The sequence below is a fragment of the Apodemus sylvaticus genome, chromosome 19 (assembly GCF_947179515.1).
Source record: "Apodemus sylvaticus chromosome 19, mApoSyl1.1, whole genome shotgun sequence".
NCBI lineage: Eukaryota > Metazoa > Chordata > Mammalia > Rodentia > Muridae > Apodemus > Apodemus sylvaticus.
This window is the reverse complement of record NC_067490.1, coordinates 7,349,024-7,366,360: the sequence shown is the minus strand read 5'-3', so window position 1 is coordinate 7,366,360 and position 17,337 is coordinate 7,349,024. Positions and strand designations below refer to the sequence as shown.

The 17,337-nt window shown below is 47.1% G+C and overlaps 1 protein-coding gene across 2 annotated transcripts in view; it reads left to right on the top strand.

The window, feature by feature from the left end:
* The window catches only part of Btbd9 (BTB domain containing 9), a 351,364-nt gene that overhangs the window by 281,862 nt on the left and 52,165 nt on the right, over positions 1-17,337 (top strand). For both annotated transcript variants that reach the window (XM_052164613.1, XM_052164614.1), the window contains one exon: positions 12,647-12,754. In XM_052164613.1, the coding sequence (XP_052020573.1) occupies positions 12,647-12,754 (108 nt within the window). The remainder of the gene's footprint in view (positions 1-12,646; positions 12,755-17,337) is intronic.

The window sequence follows — 17,337 nt, the reverse complement described above, 5'->3', positions numbered from 1 at the left end:
TTCATTTCTGTGTGGTTTAAAAAAAAAAGACAAATGCAATCAAATGCTGTTTATTGGAAAGTCCATTGTAACCTTGTTAAGAAACAGATAAGGTATTATCTATAGATAATTAGCAGTAGCCAGGTAAATAATATCTTACTGGTAATAACCTTCCTAGAAAGATAGGGAAGTGGCTTTGTCATGATTAGGTTACTTTAATGACATTTTAGCTGTCCACGTGAGCCTCAGAAGCAGGTAGAGTTTTGTGGAAACGAGTTGGTTCTATTTAGAAACAGCATGCCCAAGACTCAATTTACATTGCCTTCATTACAGATGCCAGATTGGGAAGTTGAGTTAAAACACCAGCTGCGGTAAATTCTTGCTGATCTTTGGCCCTGAACTACTCTGGCCAAGTATTTTGTAACTTGTGTTTTATAATCAAGGAGGCAGAGCTAGAGAGACGGCGAGGGGAGAGCTATGCACACCCATTCTCTCCCGGGCTCCGACCTGCCGCTGCATGCTCTGCCTTAGCTCGGATGGAGGGTCTGCTCTGTGGGCCATCTTCCTCGAAGCTGCTGCCACACTCGTTGCCCTATTGACTGTATAACAGTTTTGGGCATGTTTTTATGGAACTGAAGTCTCTCTGTAACTTGCTCACTTGCCCTACCCCTTCCATCTCTTTGGGACCTGGCAGGCGGTGGCTGGTGGCTGTTGTTTTTGTATGTGTTCAACCTGAGGCTGTTCACCTTGGCCACTTACAATCAGGTCAGGGAGTAAGGAGGACTTGGGAATGGTCTATTTTAATCAAGCATCCCTCTCCCTCCCTCCCTTCCTTCTTCCCTCTCCTGTTCCTCCCTGCCTTTCCAACTCTGTAACTGTTGGGGAAAAATATACTAGAAATTTGGTAAGACAAGGCAAGAGATGCCACTGCAGCTGTCACCGTGACAAAGACGGGATTGTGACTGAAGCAGAAGCTGAACTCCATGTGGATTTTGCCACATTAAAAAACATATTTTGAAACATTCAGTGAAAGAGATTTTAGACATTTTTAGGTTAGGCTCAACCTTTTTTTAAACCGTCCCCGTATTCCTCTGCTCTGTGATTCAGTGAGTCTGGCTGCCGTTCTTGGTCTTGGCCAGATTTCCTGTAGAGCGACAAGCAGTACACATGCCATTGTTGCCTGTTCTCAGGGCATCGCTGTGCTCCAGGAAACCCTCCTTACCAGACAGTGTAGATCGCCTCTGTAGCCCACCCGGGAAAGCCTGGTCCGGCGTCCTAGGCCATTCATGCTTCCAGAAAGTGAAGCTAGTACTTAGGAGCCCACAGTTAGAAGCGATACTGAAAGTCAGCATCTGGCTTGGGAGTCACACATGTGCCATGACACTGGCTTTGGACGAGGATCAAGCCTTTTGGGCTGCCACAAGGAGAGGGGCCTATGGAAGCGCTGGCGGGGCCACTTAGCTCTGCGGCCTGAGGTAGGGCCCAGGCTCTGCACAGGCTTGCAGACCACCCTTTTCCCCCCTCTTCTGGCTAGATGTATCTTGTGGATATCTTAGAAGAATATCAAAAGATGTGTCATCTATTGTTTTGTATTAAACGGAAAAAATAGATTAAAAAATAAAACCACAAATTATTCTAAATTCTGTCTGCCCCCTTCTTTCCTCCCTCCCCGCACCTACCTACTCTCCACGTAACAGATTACGTGAGGCTGCGCCCTGTTGGAGAGAAAGACAGAGGCAAAGTCGGAGCTTTTGCTTCCCACCCGGCAAGGCTCGTCACCCTGTTGTCACATTGAGAAGTGTTGTGTCCCTCAGAGGCTCAAGCCGAGACTCGAGCCCTTTTTGGCCCACCTGAGCTGAGGAAATGTCTCCTGCTCCCTGTCTCTGTGGCAGGAGCTCCCATCTCCTGCGTGTCCCAGCCTATTCGAGCTGCTGCTCTTTGGAAGTTGAGTCAGGATGATATCCCCAGTGGAGATCCTATGATCTCTGTGTGACTCTAGCCAGAGCCTCTTCTGCCCTCAGCATCAATTCAGTATGGGCTCTTGGGGCTCATTGCTGAAGAGGGAAGACCCCAAGGTAAGGTGAGATCTCACCTCTGGACCCGCATCCTTTTTGGGTGCCAAGTCTTTTCTTCTGTTTTCCCGCAAGTGTAGGCTGATGGGGTGGTGTTCTCAGCAAGTCCCCGTGGGTCATACTGGCCCAAATAGGAACATTAAAGGGACCCAGCAGGAGGATGGTGGGGCAGAGGGGAGATGGATGTTTGCTCTTCTTGATGAGGAAGGGTGAGGCAACTGAATGGAAGAGACAGCATTTAATTCCCAGGGTGCAGTGTTCTAGTGGTGCCTCCTGCAGCTCCAGTCAGTGTGGCCAGGTCTTGCTGCCTGCTCCCGAAGCAGAGCCTCCAGAGGAGTGATTTATTCATCTCCTCCTTCCCTGTGATTTCCTTCATTCAGCCTTCCAATAGCCATCACTGCAGAGCCTGCTTTCTATATGGGAGTTTACCCCGGTGGCTTGCCTAGAATACATTTTGAAGGATTAGTGTACGTGGTGTGGAGACTGGTCTCTATGCCCAGCACACGCTGGTGAATATTCATGCCGACACCTGGAAGGGTTCCTGCTAAAAAGGTAGCTCTTGTAGAATACATTCCAAACAGGGGGCGTTTCCCTCTTGTCTTAAGATGCCTCCTCCAAGCAAATGTGGGAGGAGCGAGGGGGCAGGAGGTGGAGGTTGTGAGGAGGACCAGACCCTCCCTTGCCAGCCCTCACCTGCGCTCCAGCTCTGCACAGAGCAGTGTAGGTGACCTTAGAGGGGAAAGGCAACTGGTCACTTGGCCTTTGGTCCTGTAACCCACACCAGTTTGGTGTAATTATGACTGTTGAGTAGTTCGGAAAGGTAAAGTTGTGAGTGTTCATCTGAAAAGGTTTGGATTAAAACTTGTGGTCCCAGCTTTGAAGACTTTGAAGACGTGGATCAAGAGAACTGTTCCGAGTGGCCAGTGATCAAAAGAATCCCACTGAAAAGCTTAATTAGCCATTTCTCCTCTAGCCATTGCAAAGAAATCACATAAAATGTTGCTTACTTTCTGGCTTCTTGCCATTTTTCAAAAGATTAATCACACAGCAACATAGTAAATTGATTAATTATCTTTTGTTTGTGAGAACTTAGAGTTGTTCGGATTTTCCCCTTTGTGTGCTGTGGGGAAGATCTTGCTATTATTATTCTCATTAATGTCTTTATCTTAACGTAGGCCATGTACCACGTGGGGAGTCGGGACTTAGCACAGCTCAGCCTTGGAGCAGAATAAGCTACCTTTTCTTTAAGACCTTACATTGTATATAAGCGCTCTTATGACTTTACTGCTTTGGTCTTGTGTTTCTGAGGGTGGTTTTCTTGTGGACTTCACAAAAGAAATCCAGAAAACAGATATGTGGGGAGGAAATTTTAAGACAAGTAGATATGAGAGCCAGCCAGCCAGACTTTGATTATATAGGACCTAGGGGAATTGGTACTGGCTACAGGAGGCTTGGGTAGGAAGGTACAGCCCATACTGGAGGCAGTGAGAGATATTAAAGTCACTCAGCGAGTGCCCAGAACTTTGTAGACTGGGGGGTGGGGGTGGGGGAAGAGGACTCTTCACAGCTGGGGCAGAGGTGGGAACCCAGATCTGACTCAGGTGAAGAGGTCACACTGGTAAGAAAGACAAAGAGACATGGAAAAATAGTACTAGCTGAGTTAAGAGAGACCAGAAAATGAGATTTGCTGAGGGCAGAAATAGAGAAAGGACACGATATACTAGGAAGAGTTTTGCCTTATACTTCATCTCTGCTGGAGTGTTCTCTTGCCTGTGATGTTGAGCCAAGCCTTTGTTGGCCCTTCCATTCTCTCACACCAGGTTGAGAGAATACATAGATCTGCCTAGAGCTAAATTGTGAGTTCTCCCGCCAGACACACATTCCCGTGAACACTTGACCCAAGGGAGTGGAAAGGAGCTATGGAGTTTATTACATTTCTGTCTGGCTCTGTTTCTTGGTGCTTTGTGTAGGCTCTGTGCATGCACTAGCATGTGGTGGGAGGAGGGGCAGAATAAAGTGAGGCAGCCACAGAGAGTGGGCTGGGCTGCAGCTCAGTTAGGGGAGCACTTGCATAAGAGTGGAACACCCTGGGTCAGTCCAGCGGTGACACAAAAGAGGAAGGGAGGGACAGAGGGACGGATGGAGGAGGGAGGATGGATTAGTTAGTGAGGCTTTGTGAGAAATGCACTCCATCCACTGTCTTCCCCCACCCTCTGTAGTCTTAAGTATAAGCCAGTTGATGAGTAGTGGGGACAGTTGGCTGGCCCCTCCTTAGGGAGTGTCCCCTGGCTATTGTCATGCAGGGATGTGGAGCCAGGCCCGGGGCAGATCACACAAATGCATATTGCCTTTAGCTCTTGGAAGAGACTGACTGTGACCTTTTGAAGTCACAGTGGCACCTGGTACTCTCCCCCAACAAATGAAGCTTTGAGAGAGCTGCCTGAACATCCAGGAAGCCACGCCTGGTGTCCCGCCTCCTGCTGAGCCTTGTCCGAGCCTGCTGGGAGCCCAGGACACTGGTGTCCCTGTGTTCTCCACGTTGTGAAGAAGCTGCTGAGATGAGGCAGATGGTCTTGCTGTAGAACGGGGACTTGATAATGCCAAATTTAAATATCAGGAGAGATCTGTAAAAGCTGCCTACCTGCTTAATGTGTCCTTCCCCAAAAGGTCTTCAGCATCATGATACTTGACCTTGTCAACCGGTCCTGATATGTTTGATGCAACCTTCTTGCTTAAGGAAGGGTCTGTATTGCAAAAGAGTCACCTTCAAAATACAAAAAAGAGCATTTATTCTGAGGGCTGTTGGCCTAGACATAGTTTCCTCACATTCACATGGAAGAAATTTCTTCAAACATGACTGTGTAGCATGAGATCTAGATCCTAAGACTGGGCCGAAACTTAGGTGTGAAATAAAAAATAAAGGCGTACCAAGTAAGTGAGCCAGAAAATTAACCAAAGACTTAGAGATTTGTGTTGAGAAGTAGGAAGTGCTCTGATTATAAATTGTCACTTTTCCCTGTGTGTGATAATAGCTTGAAGTGGGTGTGGTCTGTGTAGACATGACCACTGCTTAGTTGCTCACTGCATATCCCACAATCCCAACTGGTAGATGTAGAGCCTGTCCTCGGTTACCATCCGGCCTTGAATTTAAAGCTTGGCTGGGCAGTGGTGGCGCACGCCTTTAATCCCAGCACTTGGGAGGCAGAGGCAGGCAAATTTCTGAGTTCAAGGCCAGCCTGGTCTACAAAGTGAGTTCCAGGACACCAGGGCTATACAGAGAAACCCTGTCTCAAAAAAAAAAAAAAAAAAAAAAAAAAAAAAAAATTTAAAGCTTCTTTTCTCCAAGCAGGAGGACCATGGTCCCAGTCAGCTGCTAAGCAAAGGTGGCATGTTCTGTCCTGTCTTCCATAGGCCTGTTCTCTACTTGCAGTGCCCTGGATTGTACTGTGACTCTCTCATTGACATTTGTACTTATCCGATGGCCTCCACAGGTGTCTGTTTGGCCACCTCCCTTCATTTATTTCCTTGGGGCATACACACAGGGACTACAGATAGCCGACCATCAAGATCCCAAGCGAGACCTAGCCCTGACCAGGACCACTGTGTGGAACTCTGTTGGAGAACTCATCTTCTGTGTCTGCTGTTGTCTGAATAGCAAACATCCTCAAAGACAAGCCCGTGAAAGGCTTGTTGCCTCTGATGCCCAGGATTCTTTTCAGAGATGGAGGAACCTTTTAGAAGTTAGGCCTAGTGGAAGTCAGGTCATCTGCAGAATGCCTTAGAAGGAACCCTGGCCCTTCCCAGCTCTCCCTGTCGGCTGTCTGACTGTCAGTGGTTTCATTCACTGCACCATGGACCCAGACCAGAAGTAATGGGCTGATGGCCAGGTACTGAAACATCAAACACTGCTGTGGCCAGGTATGGTAGGTCACGCCTCTAATTCTAACACTTGTGGGGCAAAGGCACACAGATCTTTGTGAGTTAGAGGCCAGCCTGGTTTACATGGAGAGATCAAGGTGAGACTCTATTTGAAAAGAAAACAGCAAAACCTGTGTACCAAAAGAAAGCTTACCCTTTTTAAAGCTTCTGACCTCAAGTATTTTGTCACAGAGATAGAGATGTGGCTTTGAGAGATGAAGCCACGTCCCGCAGTACATGGCGGCCTGGATGGGTCCTGCCTAGTGTACTGCAGAACGCCTTCCTTCTGGTGAGCCCTAGCAGCTCCCTCCTGGACTAGAAGTCCAGTGTTCCCTCTGCCCTGGGAGGCCGGATCCTTGGAGGCCCGGCCGGCCGGCCGGCCGCTGTGATCACAGCTCCTTTGGTATTCTCTTTCTGCGATCTTCAGCTGTCCTCTTCAGACTCTTTGCTAAGGATCTCAGTTTGGACCTGCGGCCCTCCAGCAGCGCTGCTCAGCTGGGCCTCGCTCCTAACCCAGGAAGAAGCACACTGTCAGACGGTGGCAGACAAGGCACCTTCTCATTTGTGGGAAACTCTGAGCACAGGAGTCAGAAGGGGCTGTCACATGGTGTCCTTCTTCCTTGCACTAGGACAGTGAGAACGAGATTCTTCAATGAGGCAAGAGCCCCCTGATCTCCGCTCTATTGTAGCATCTGATCTTTCTCCAGATCTCTGTTCCAGCCTCAGTCTACCCCTCAGCCCAGACGTATGCCACACTTCCCTGGCTCTTGGGTCCTCGGACCTGCACTGTGCACTCCTTGTCACTCTGGTCCAGTACCTGCAGAGTCCCCCTCCCTGAGCCTGTCCCCACCCCTCACCCTGTCATCTCATCCACACCTCAGTCCAGCCTACAGAAACCACCTCTCCTGCAGCAGGAAGACCATCATCCGCCCTTTCTTCCTTTGCTTTCCTCTTGTCTCTGCCACTACCACATATAGATAGCATGGTTATCACAGACTTGTGCTCCTGTGTGCTCTTAGCTTAAGCCTGATTGGTTCCAAGTGACAGAAGCCAAATAAAGATGGTCTAAGCCATAAAGGGAGCTTCGTTGTAATGGGGCAATTTCCCATGAACCCTGGTGGCACATCGTGGGACGGAATGTGTCAGGAGCAGCCCCACCTGGTCTCTGTGTCCCCGCTCTGCTCCTCACACCCATGGCTCCTTCCTTCCTGGTACCTCCGATGGAAGAAGGCCACCTGGGATGTCTGCTTCCTCATTATCCCATTTGATGGAGCAGGGCCAATTAAGGCTGACTCTTAGCACATCCTCTGCTCTTGAGGAACGAAGTGTGATTAGCTCAGCACGGGTCTGCTTCCTAGGCCAGCCACAACCAGATTGCAGGACACACTGGGCGCAGGAACTCCCACACCATCTTGAGATAGAGCTGCAGGCAGTCTTCAGAGAATTCCATGAAATATACAGTCATCCAAGCCCTCCGGTGCATATGCAGAGAGCTGTCTGCTGTGACACTGAGACAACCCCAGGGAACCCACAAGGCAGACTCTGAAGGTCACAAGAGGCGGGCTTGAGGATAGGTGGCTTCAAAGACTTACCTAATGGTGCTTCGTGCCTGGTAAAGGATCTTGGAACTGTTTAATGAAAGACAGCTATTTCTAAGGAACTTAAAGGTTCTTTAAGAATACTATTTATACATTTTTGAGCTTATGAATGCCTTTGACTGAACATTTATAAACGAATTCTGTAAGTTATTACATTGCTAATAGCCTGGTTGTTGATCTTGCTTTGGTTGGCTGTTTTCCGCAAATGAGGATGCTCTTAGCAACAGCAGCAGTGTGTTGTGTCTCCATGTCTTCCAGAGAGGCTGCCACAGACGATTGGCAATTAGAAACAGGCAAGCGGGCCCTTGCTCCTGGTCTAAAGGCACCAGTTCAGTGGAGAAGCTGTTGATCTCTCCTGTTAGGCTTCAGCCATTGTTCACGGTCTGGCATGGAATTAATCCCTTAAGAAAGGGATAAAAAAAAATGCCATTCAGCACAACATAGTTTGTCATCGCATGCATAATGCAGGCTTTCCAATTAGAATGCTACAATTTGGAAACTTTCTTCACAGACTGATGAGAGAGCAATTATTTTAAGAAGAGAAAACTGAGTCCACTGGGTTTGCCTCCAGTCACTTCTGACTCAGGCCACAAAGACAAGAGTTTTGAAATCATATTCACTATCGAATTTTGTATCAAAACAGCATCAAGGAGAGCAATTAGTTGCTGTAAACCGAGCCCCGGGTAATCAATGGTATGCAACCAGCCAAAGCATTTATGGAAGATGTAAGCAGAATCACATCTGTTAATCAATTTTATAAAAAGCCAGCACCTCGCTGCTTTTAGGGAGACTCCACTGTAAGAATAAGGGGAGATGGAGGAGACAGCTGGTAATGTCACCAGGCGTTTATGCGGTGCTCATTAGGTGATGAGGTCTGTGGCTGTCAATCGCAGGCCTGATCTGCAGCGGTGAATCTCTCCAGTGGGATAAAATCAGCCTCTTTGAAAATGGCTTCTGATACTGGGGTGCAGGGGAGGGGTATGTTTAAGGAGGCTCATCTTCTTTAAGGTCATGAGGAGTGTCTGTGCTGGGCGATCACACTCTGCAAACATTCCCAGCCGGATTACAAGACAGAAATGTCTCTATGCTGTCACTGCAAATACCTCAGAACAGACTTTGTAGGCAGACAAAGAAGCATGGGTGATGTGGGGCATTACACTGTGCCTAACGAGAGCCCAGTGCTGACCTGTAGAAAGAAAGGAGCCTGGTTCAGGTTTGCTATAGGGTTTAAACTGAACCTGCCTTTTCAGTAGAATCAGCAAAAGGACTGATTCCTGAGGAAGCCTAAATTCCAAGCAAGTATGCATCCTGGCACAGGAATTTGGATCCCTGTAAGCTCCACGGGTAGAAGAACACTTGATAACTTGCCATCCATCAGTTGTCCCTTCCACTCAAGAGTCACCGTGACCCTGCATTCCCCAGGGACTCTTAATAGAAGAATAGAAAGGAGATGTCTCAACCAGTGTGTGCTCTTGGCTGCAATTCAGGACAGAAAAAATTTAGGCTAGGAAAAATTACTAAGGTAAAGATCGATGGACTAGGCTAATAAAAATTAATATCTTTAGCGTGCCAACTGTGATAGGCAGTGAATTAATATCCTTCAGATGTAGAGGACATTTTGTAAGTCATTAACAATAGAATAAATATAGAAAATACACAAAATGTTCAAATTCGATGATAAGTTTTAAAAAAAAAACTTGCAAATTAATGAAATGTGTCTCGTCCCTAACACCAGGGTGTTTCTAAGTGCAGGTATTGGTAGGATGCACAGAAAATAGCGCTGGCTAGAAGCCACTGGCAGTTTAACCTATTACAGATTTTTGGTTGAAGGTGAGAGGAAAGGTCTACAGCTATTCTATAATACACATCACAACCTCCAAAGGAGAACTTTTTTGGACAAACTTTCAAGGGAAGTAGTGGGTTCTAAAAGTAGAAGTAGATCCCAGAGATTTTCATGTGCAGATGTTTAAGAAAAGTTGTGGGTTTAACTAAGAATGTTTATTGAGGAATTTTCCTGACAGTGAAATATTACTAAGTACCTAAGTGTTGAGTACCAAGAGACTGTTTAAATTGTGGGACATAGGTCGAATGAAATGCTAAGAAGTCAGTACCTATGATATAGATGATTCGAGCCATAGAACTCGCTCTGTGGCCCAGGCTGTCCTCAAACTCAGATCCTCCTGCCTCTGCCTCCCAATGATGGGATTAGAGGCGTGTGCCACCACTAATCATTTTCTAATACTTCAGTCACTCCCAGAATCTCTGGGGACATTCACAGTATTCCCAGTTGCTCTGCACTCTGTGTCTTCTCCTTGTCATGTGTCCTCAAGGCAGTCTCTTAGGAAACGTCTGGTTATATTCTGTCCCACAGGGACCAGGCGTTTCATTTGGGTTCTCTGTGAAGGATAGGGGTTGTGACGCTCTGCTTCTCCATTAATAATCCAGAATCCCAGTGAGAGCGGGGTATGGTGGCGCACACCTTTACTTGGGAGGCAGAGGCAGGTGGATTTCTGAGTTCAAGGCCAGCCTGATCTACAGAGTGAGTACCAGGACAGCCAGGGCTACACAGAGAGACCCTGTCTTGAAACAAACAAACAAACAAGCAGAATAAAAGCAAAACAAACAGAAGAACAGACTTCTACTAAGGGTTGTCTTTAGAGAATCCTGTTACTAGAGCTATGAAATGAAGAATTAATTTGCTTGATGTTTCCCATATCTGTATTAGCAAATGACTATTACTTGATAGCAAGCAGAACTTAGAACTGAAGGCAAGAATTGAAAGGGAAGGAGCTAGGTCATGGGCACAGGCCTGTCACCCAAGCTGCTCCAAGGCCTGAAAGGCAGGAGACCAAACAACTTAAGGTTTACCTAGGCTACAGAGTGGAAGTTCAAGGCTAGCTTTGGCAACTTGGACTCTATCTCATAAGGAAAAATATGATGGCTATGATCATAGCTCAGTGGTGGAACACTTGCGTACCCCAGGTGAAAGACCGAGAAACAACCACATCAGCGTTAATTCTCCACAGTAGCCTTACACAAATACAAAACAACTTGTGCAGGGTATTTCATTGACTAAAATAGCAAGATTAAAGAAGGCACAGGATTGGCTGTTACAGAGTGATGGGTTACAGTAGAAATATAGTTCAGATGCCTAATATAGGAACATCAGGAGTTAGAGGCAAGGGGATTACAGACGTGGGTTTAGACTGGGATGCCAGGCTGCAATCCTGCATTGCTCATACACTGGCAGTGAGCTTAGGTAAGGTGCCCACAGCTGCAAGGCTCACGTCTGCCATTTAGATAGCGGGAGGGCAAGAGTTGTGCCTGCTGAGAGGGTGTTTAGGTGTCTGAAGAGTCCAGAGCAGACTGTGCAGAGCACTTGATTGTGGCCCAATCCACACGAGCACTAAAGCAGTGCTGGCTGTTGTGATCATCACTGCTGCTGCTGTGTTTGCCCTGCTGACATCTGCCAAGCACTGGCCAAGCTCCGGGTAGAGAGAAACCATTTAGGCCAGGTGGTGGTGGTACACACCTTAGTCCCACACTCGGGAGGCAGAGCCAGGCAGCCTGGTCTACATAGAGAGTTTCAGACAGCCAGAGCTACACAGAGAAACCCTATTTCAGAACCCTACACAGAGGGTGGGGGGAGGAGAAAGAAAGAAAATCCATTTAGACATGGGCACTGCCTTCCGTGTGCTCACTGTTGTGGCTGACTGGAAGCACAGGCATGTGACTTCCTGTTACACAGGGTGACTGACATTGCACATGCTCTGTTTAGGCAGAGATGGCTGAGATAGTGGAAATCAGTAATTTGTTTCCTCTGAGGCATGATCAGCTGCCAAACACAGAGCCCATATTATAGGCTCAGATTCTGTACGCATGGACTGTACACACATCCTTTGTGCATAGCCACACACGTATCGGCTCCTATAGCCACCTAACTACCGCTGAGGTAAAACTAGCATGTCCCTGGCCTTCTGGAAGCTGCCCTCATCCTGTTTCCCAATCAGTACCTTCCTCAGAAGGAACTGCTATTCTGAAACTGGCAGGTGAGTGTATTCTGCTTTGAACTTCGAGAAAATGGACTCAAATAATTCATTAAAGTTCTTACCTGAGCAGAAGAAGGGCTCAGAGCAGGACCGAGATAGTAAATTCCCAGATAATGAGTATGTTTTCCAGTGCAGTTGACCCTCACACACTTGGGGTTCACATAGTTGGACATATGCATAAAAGACACAGAATGTTTTTGGTCAAATCCTTTAAAAATACAGAACAAAACTATTCACATAGCATTTACTTTTATTGGGCATTATGAGGCACCCAAGGATAATTGGAATTTAACAGTCCTGCAGTCACTGCACTCAAGAGGCTGAAGCAGGGGGATCATGGGCTCCCTGACCTAGCCTACCCCACAAGACCATGTCTGTGGAAAATGTGCATGCACACACATATGCAAATCTCCATAGATGTGTGTATTTGTCTACATGCATGAGTTCGTATTTACACATGTTAGAGATGTGAATATATATATATATAAATGACTGCATAGATTTTATAATATATAAAATATATATGGTGCCATGTTACTGAGGTCTTGAGTAGCCACAGACTAGTCTCTTACAGATGCTAAGGGATAGCTGTATCTCCACAGCAGGTAATCTTATCAGAGTTATGTGGAAACCTGGTAAGAATGAAAGGAAACATAAAACACGATAAGTACATTAGCGTCCATTAGAAGCACTGATCGCATGAGCAGGTATTTCTCGGATCTTGTCCTCTGCTAGCTCAGATGCTACAGTGAAAGATGGAGAACCTGAAAAGATGACTCAAGTCAGACATCTCTATCCTAAGCCAGGCTGAACTTGGCTGCTAAGGGAACAGAAGCTCCCTGGGATTGTGTGGTTAGTGAAGCGGACTTCCAAAGAGGTGACCAGCCTGACCGAGCCCTTCCTTCTCTTCATGTCTTCATTGGGATTTTCTCTCCTTCTGCAGTCCTGGATGCAAGGTGGGGCACAGGGGGGATGACACAAGGCCCCATGACAGGATACGAAGACAACGCCATGTCCTCTCTCTCCTCAGGTTATTACTCTGGGACTGCGATGATCGAAGCTACAGCTACTACGTTGAGGTTTCCACCAATCAGCAGCAGTGGACCATGGTGGCTGACAGAACGAAAGTGTCCTGCAAGTAAGTAGCACCTTGCACTGCTAGGGCAGCCTGCTGTCAGCTCAGAGGCCCTGGTGGAGATTCCTGCAAGGAGGAGGAGATTCCTGCAGGCAGGTAAAGTGCGTTCCAAAGAATGAGCCTTTGTTTCAGTTCTGTCTACCAAGCATTTAAATGAGCATTTACTTGATGTACACAAATAGGTTTTACCTGTGAACTGACCTTGAAACTGACTGTCTCACTCACACGGAAGTAAGAGACTCCCAATGCAGTCCTCCCTCTGAGCTCCAAGCTCCTCACTACCTTCTCAGGAACTTGAACTTCTTCAGAGAGCTCTACATGAGCGGTTACTGCAAGGCTCTGTCTTCTCATCTCTTGCCCGTCCTCATAGCAAGCCTTACCTCACTCAGTACCTAAACCCGGGAAAGCCGAGATGTGCCTTCTGCTCTTAGCTGCCTTTGGCACTGGGTGTCTGAGTATGAGCTCACCTGGCTATGGGAACACCCGGGGAGAAGCATCCTGTGGGTTCTGACCAGTCTTGAATAATAATGCGGGATGGTACCTGTCGATAGAGTTTCCTCTGGGAGTCAAAGCAGAGCAAAGCTGAATATTTGTCTTTATTTTATTTATTTATTTATTTATTTATTTATTTATTTTGGGTTTTTTGGATTTTGTTTTTTTTTTTCGAGACAGGGTTTCTCTGTATAGCCCTGGCTGTCCTGGAACTCACTCTGTAGACCAGGCTGGCCTCGAACTCAGAAATCCGCCTGCCTCTGCCTCCCAGAGTGCTGGGATTACAGGCGTGCACCACCACTGCCTGGCTAATCTTTGTCTTTAAAAATCAAATTTAGTCAGATTCCCATCCTGTGACACGAAACTGAGGAGCATCTTACACAGAAGGAGGCTTTTGGGCTCCGAGCCTGCTGCCCATGATCATGATCACTCCAAGTGAGCTCAGGGGAGCCCAGGATCTGCTTCCAGGCCATGACCAGACAAACCTTCACACACAGGTCTCGGAGGCATTTACACCCAAACTATAATATCTCCCATTACTGTAAACTCACCCTTAGGAAGTGTGTAACCGTGCTTTTTAGTACATTCCCAGAAGTGTGCAGCCCTCAGTCTCCGATGTTCAGCAACATTTGCATTACATAAAATGAAAACAAGCCCGTTTCCCCTCATCTACCCCAGCACCCAGTCACCTGCTTTGTCTCTGCATCTGCAATGATGGGAAGCCTGTGTGACCTCAGGGAATCATAAGACATATGACCTGTTCTCAGTGTCTTCCCCATAGCATGTGCTCCAGGTCAGCCTGGTTGTATCTGTCATACATGAGGATTTTCTTTTTGTCTGGGTGAATAACATTCCAGTGTGTGACCTCATTTTCTTTCATTGTTCATGCTGGCAGATACTTGAATTGTTTCTTCTCTTTAGCTTTAATGATTGAGGCTGCTTTGCGCGTTTCTGTGCAGGAGAGTGTGAGAACATACTAAGTGTTCTTGGATGGATCCCTAGGGGTAAAATTGCCACATCATTTTTTTTAAAGATTTATTCATTTTAGCCAGGTGGTGGAGGCACACGCCTTTAACCCCAGCACTTGGGAAGCAGAGGCAGGCAGATTTCTGAGTTCGAGGCCAGCCTGGTCTACAGAGTGAGTTCCAGGACAGCCAGGGCTACACAGAGAAACCCTGTCTTGGAAAAAAAAAATTATTCATTTTATTTATGAATGCACTGTTGTTCTCTTCAGACTTGCCAGAAGAGGGCATCAGGTCCCATTACAGATGGTTGTGAGCCACCATGTAGTTGCTGGGAATTGAACTCAGGACCTCTGGAAGAGCAGCTGGTGCTCTTAACTGCTGAGCCACATCTCTAGCCCCATGCACCATATTTCTTAGTGGTGTTGATGACAGTGTGCTTGACTGTTCAACACCATCAGCTCTGTTAGAAGAGCTGCACTGAACTTTTTGAAGGACAGCTGAGCCGCTCTGCATAGCCTTTTTTTTTTTTTTTTTGGATTTTTTCGAGACAGGGTTTCTCTGTGTAGCCCTGGCTGTCCTGGAACTCACTCTGTAGACCAGGCTGGCCTCAAACTCAAGAAATCCGCCTGCTTCTGCCTCCCAGCGTGCTGGGATTACAGGCGTGCACCACCAGGCTATGCCTGGCTTCTGCATAGCCTTAAACAGCCTGTAAGAGACCAGTTTCCAGTCCTTGCCGGCCTTGTTGTCATTATCTCTGGGCCACTGAAGTGGGTGCCACTGAGGCATTGACCCGGGGCTCGTGCTCTAAGCGTCTTCTCGCGTGCTTGTTCGGCTGTAATTTCTTTCCTACTGTCTGTTCTTCGGTTGGCTGGTTGGTTGCCAGGATTCCCCATCTGCTAGGCAGTTGCTCTCACTGAGCTATGCTCCTGGTCCGTGATTTCTTAATGGCATTGACAGCGTGTCTGACTCAGTGTTCGGTGCCTGAGCTCTGCTGTTAGAGCATCACACAGCATGTTTTATGGTGCTGTTGACACTTGGGTATAACATAAGCTTCAGTGTTTATCCTGCTTCATGGAACAGTGTCACTGTCCACATGGTGCTCCTGCTTGTCAAGTAGACCCTTTCTGCGGGCTCATCATGGTTTGGGGGCTCACTGGCATCTTCTGCATCTAACAACTACTGGTCATGGAGGCAGAATGGGAAGTTATAGCTGTTTCCACTCACATGCCCCTGGTAACAAGCAGCCTGTCCACACAAGTGTGAGGAGGCCGCCACTTGTCAGGGAGCATGAGTCCTGTGAGCTCCTGGGCTACAAGGTAGGAAAAGAAGCTGTTATCTGCTAACTAGTATTCCAGTGCGTTCATGTATTATATCTCGTTGTCTGGATACAAAGAGCTTTGTGGGATATTGCCCTTGTTTTATAAAAGAGGAAATAGTTTGGAGAGAAGAGGCATCTTTCTCAAGGAGCAGAAGTTTTATTTATTTATTTTTTTAAAGATTTACTTATTTTATTATATGTAAGTACACTGTAGCTGTTTTCAAACACTACAGAAGAGAGTCAGATCTCTTTACGGATGGTTGTGAGCCATCATGTGGTTGCTGGTGTTTGAACTCAAGACCTTTGAAAGAGCAGTCAGTGCTCTTAACCGCTGAGCCATCTCCCCAGCCCCAGGAGCAGAAGTTTTAATTCAGACTCTGTGACATGCCAGATGCTGGTGGCGCACGCCTGTAATCGCAGCACTCTGGGAGGCAGAAGCAGGCGGATTTCTGAGTTCGAGGCCAGCCTGGTCTACAGAGTGAGTTCCAGGACAGTCAGGGCTATACAGAGAAACCCTGTCTTGAAAAAACCAAAATCTAAAAAAACTAAAAAACAAATAAACAAACCAAAAAAAAAAAAAAAAGAAAGCAGACTCTGTGACATGGCCCATACTTTACATATCCCAGTGATACTGAAGAACATCAAACCACACTGTGTGAGAGTGGGGAGGGGGCGTGGGGACAGGATGGTACTTTGTTTCTAATCTGTTGGAACCCTGTGCAAACAATGGAGTGCCTCTAGGCCCCACGCCTCTCTCCAGAGCTAGACTGGATCCCCACAGCTCACCTTCTTTGGCATTTTTAAAAAAAGATTTACTTTTATTTCTTTTATGTATTTGAGTGTTTTATCTGCATGTACACCTGCAGGCCAGAAGAGTGCATCAGATCTCATTACAGATGGTTGTGAGGCACCATGTGGTTGTTAGGAATTGAACCCAGGACCTTCGGAAGAGCAGTCGGTGCTCTTAACCGCCGAGCCCTCTCTCCAGCCCCATCCTTGGCAGTCTTGGCAGTCTTGGCAGTCTTCTCTGTCATGTGTATGTTTCTTTACAAGGCTCCCTCCAGGGAGCACCACAAGCCTTCAGCAAGAGCACGCTCACCGTCCACAGAGGCCTGGCGTAATGGCATGTATTGAGCTCACTAGGGGTCTGTGAGGAGAAATTCCTCTATGTAGATATTCTCAGGGCCGTTGCTTGGCCATCACCATCTTATTGGTTTGTTTCCATTCGTGGATGGACTTAAATAATTAACAAGCTTTTAACGTCAATTGTAACACGCAGGTTCTCCAGTAGCAGTTTACATATTAATAAACTGTGAACTTTTGATGTATCAGAACAAACAGGAAAAGGAAGGCAAGAGTCTGTTGACTCCATTGGAATCAGTGGGAACCAGCAGTTAGGAGTTTACATGTATAGATGTAATCACAGTCACTTTGGTACTCCAGCAGATGGTAAGGGAGGGTCCTTTCAGCATGTGCAGCTGCAGTGTCCTCTTACTGAGAAGAGGAGCTGGGTGCACAGGGATGTGCTTGGCCTGCCCCGGTTTGCTGCCAAGGTGAAGGCTCTTTCCTATTGTGGGTAGTCCGGCTTTGGCATTGACATTTTGGTTTTTAAACTTTTCTGTAGCTCTTGTTCTTCTCATATTCTCTTACCCATAAACCTTCAGACCTTACAGCAAGTTATTCTCTTCCTCCAATCCTTTCTAAATTGTTGGACTGTAATCGTTTCTAACAATTGCAAGCAGCACACAGAGCATTAAACAACACAGAGGGACCTGGGCGGAGAGCACAACTTGACCTTCCCGTCCACTCCT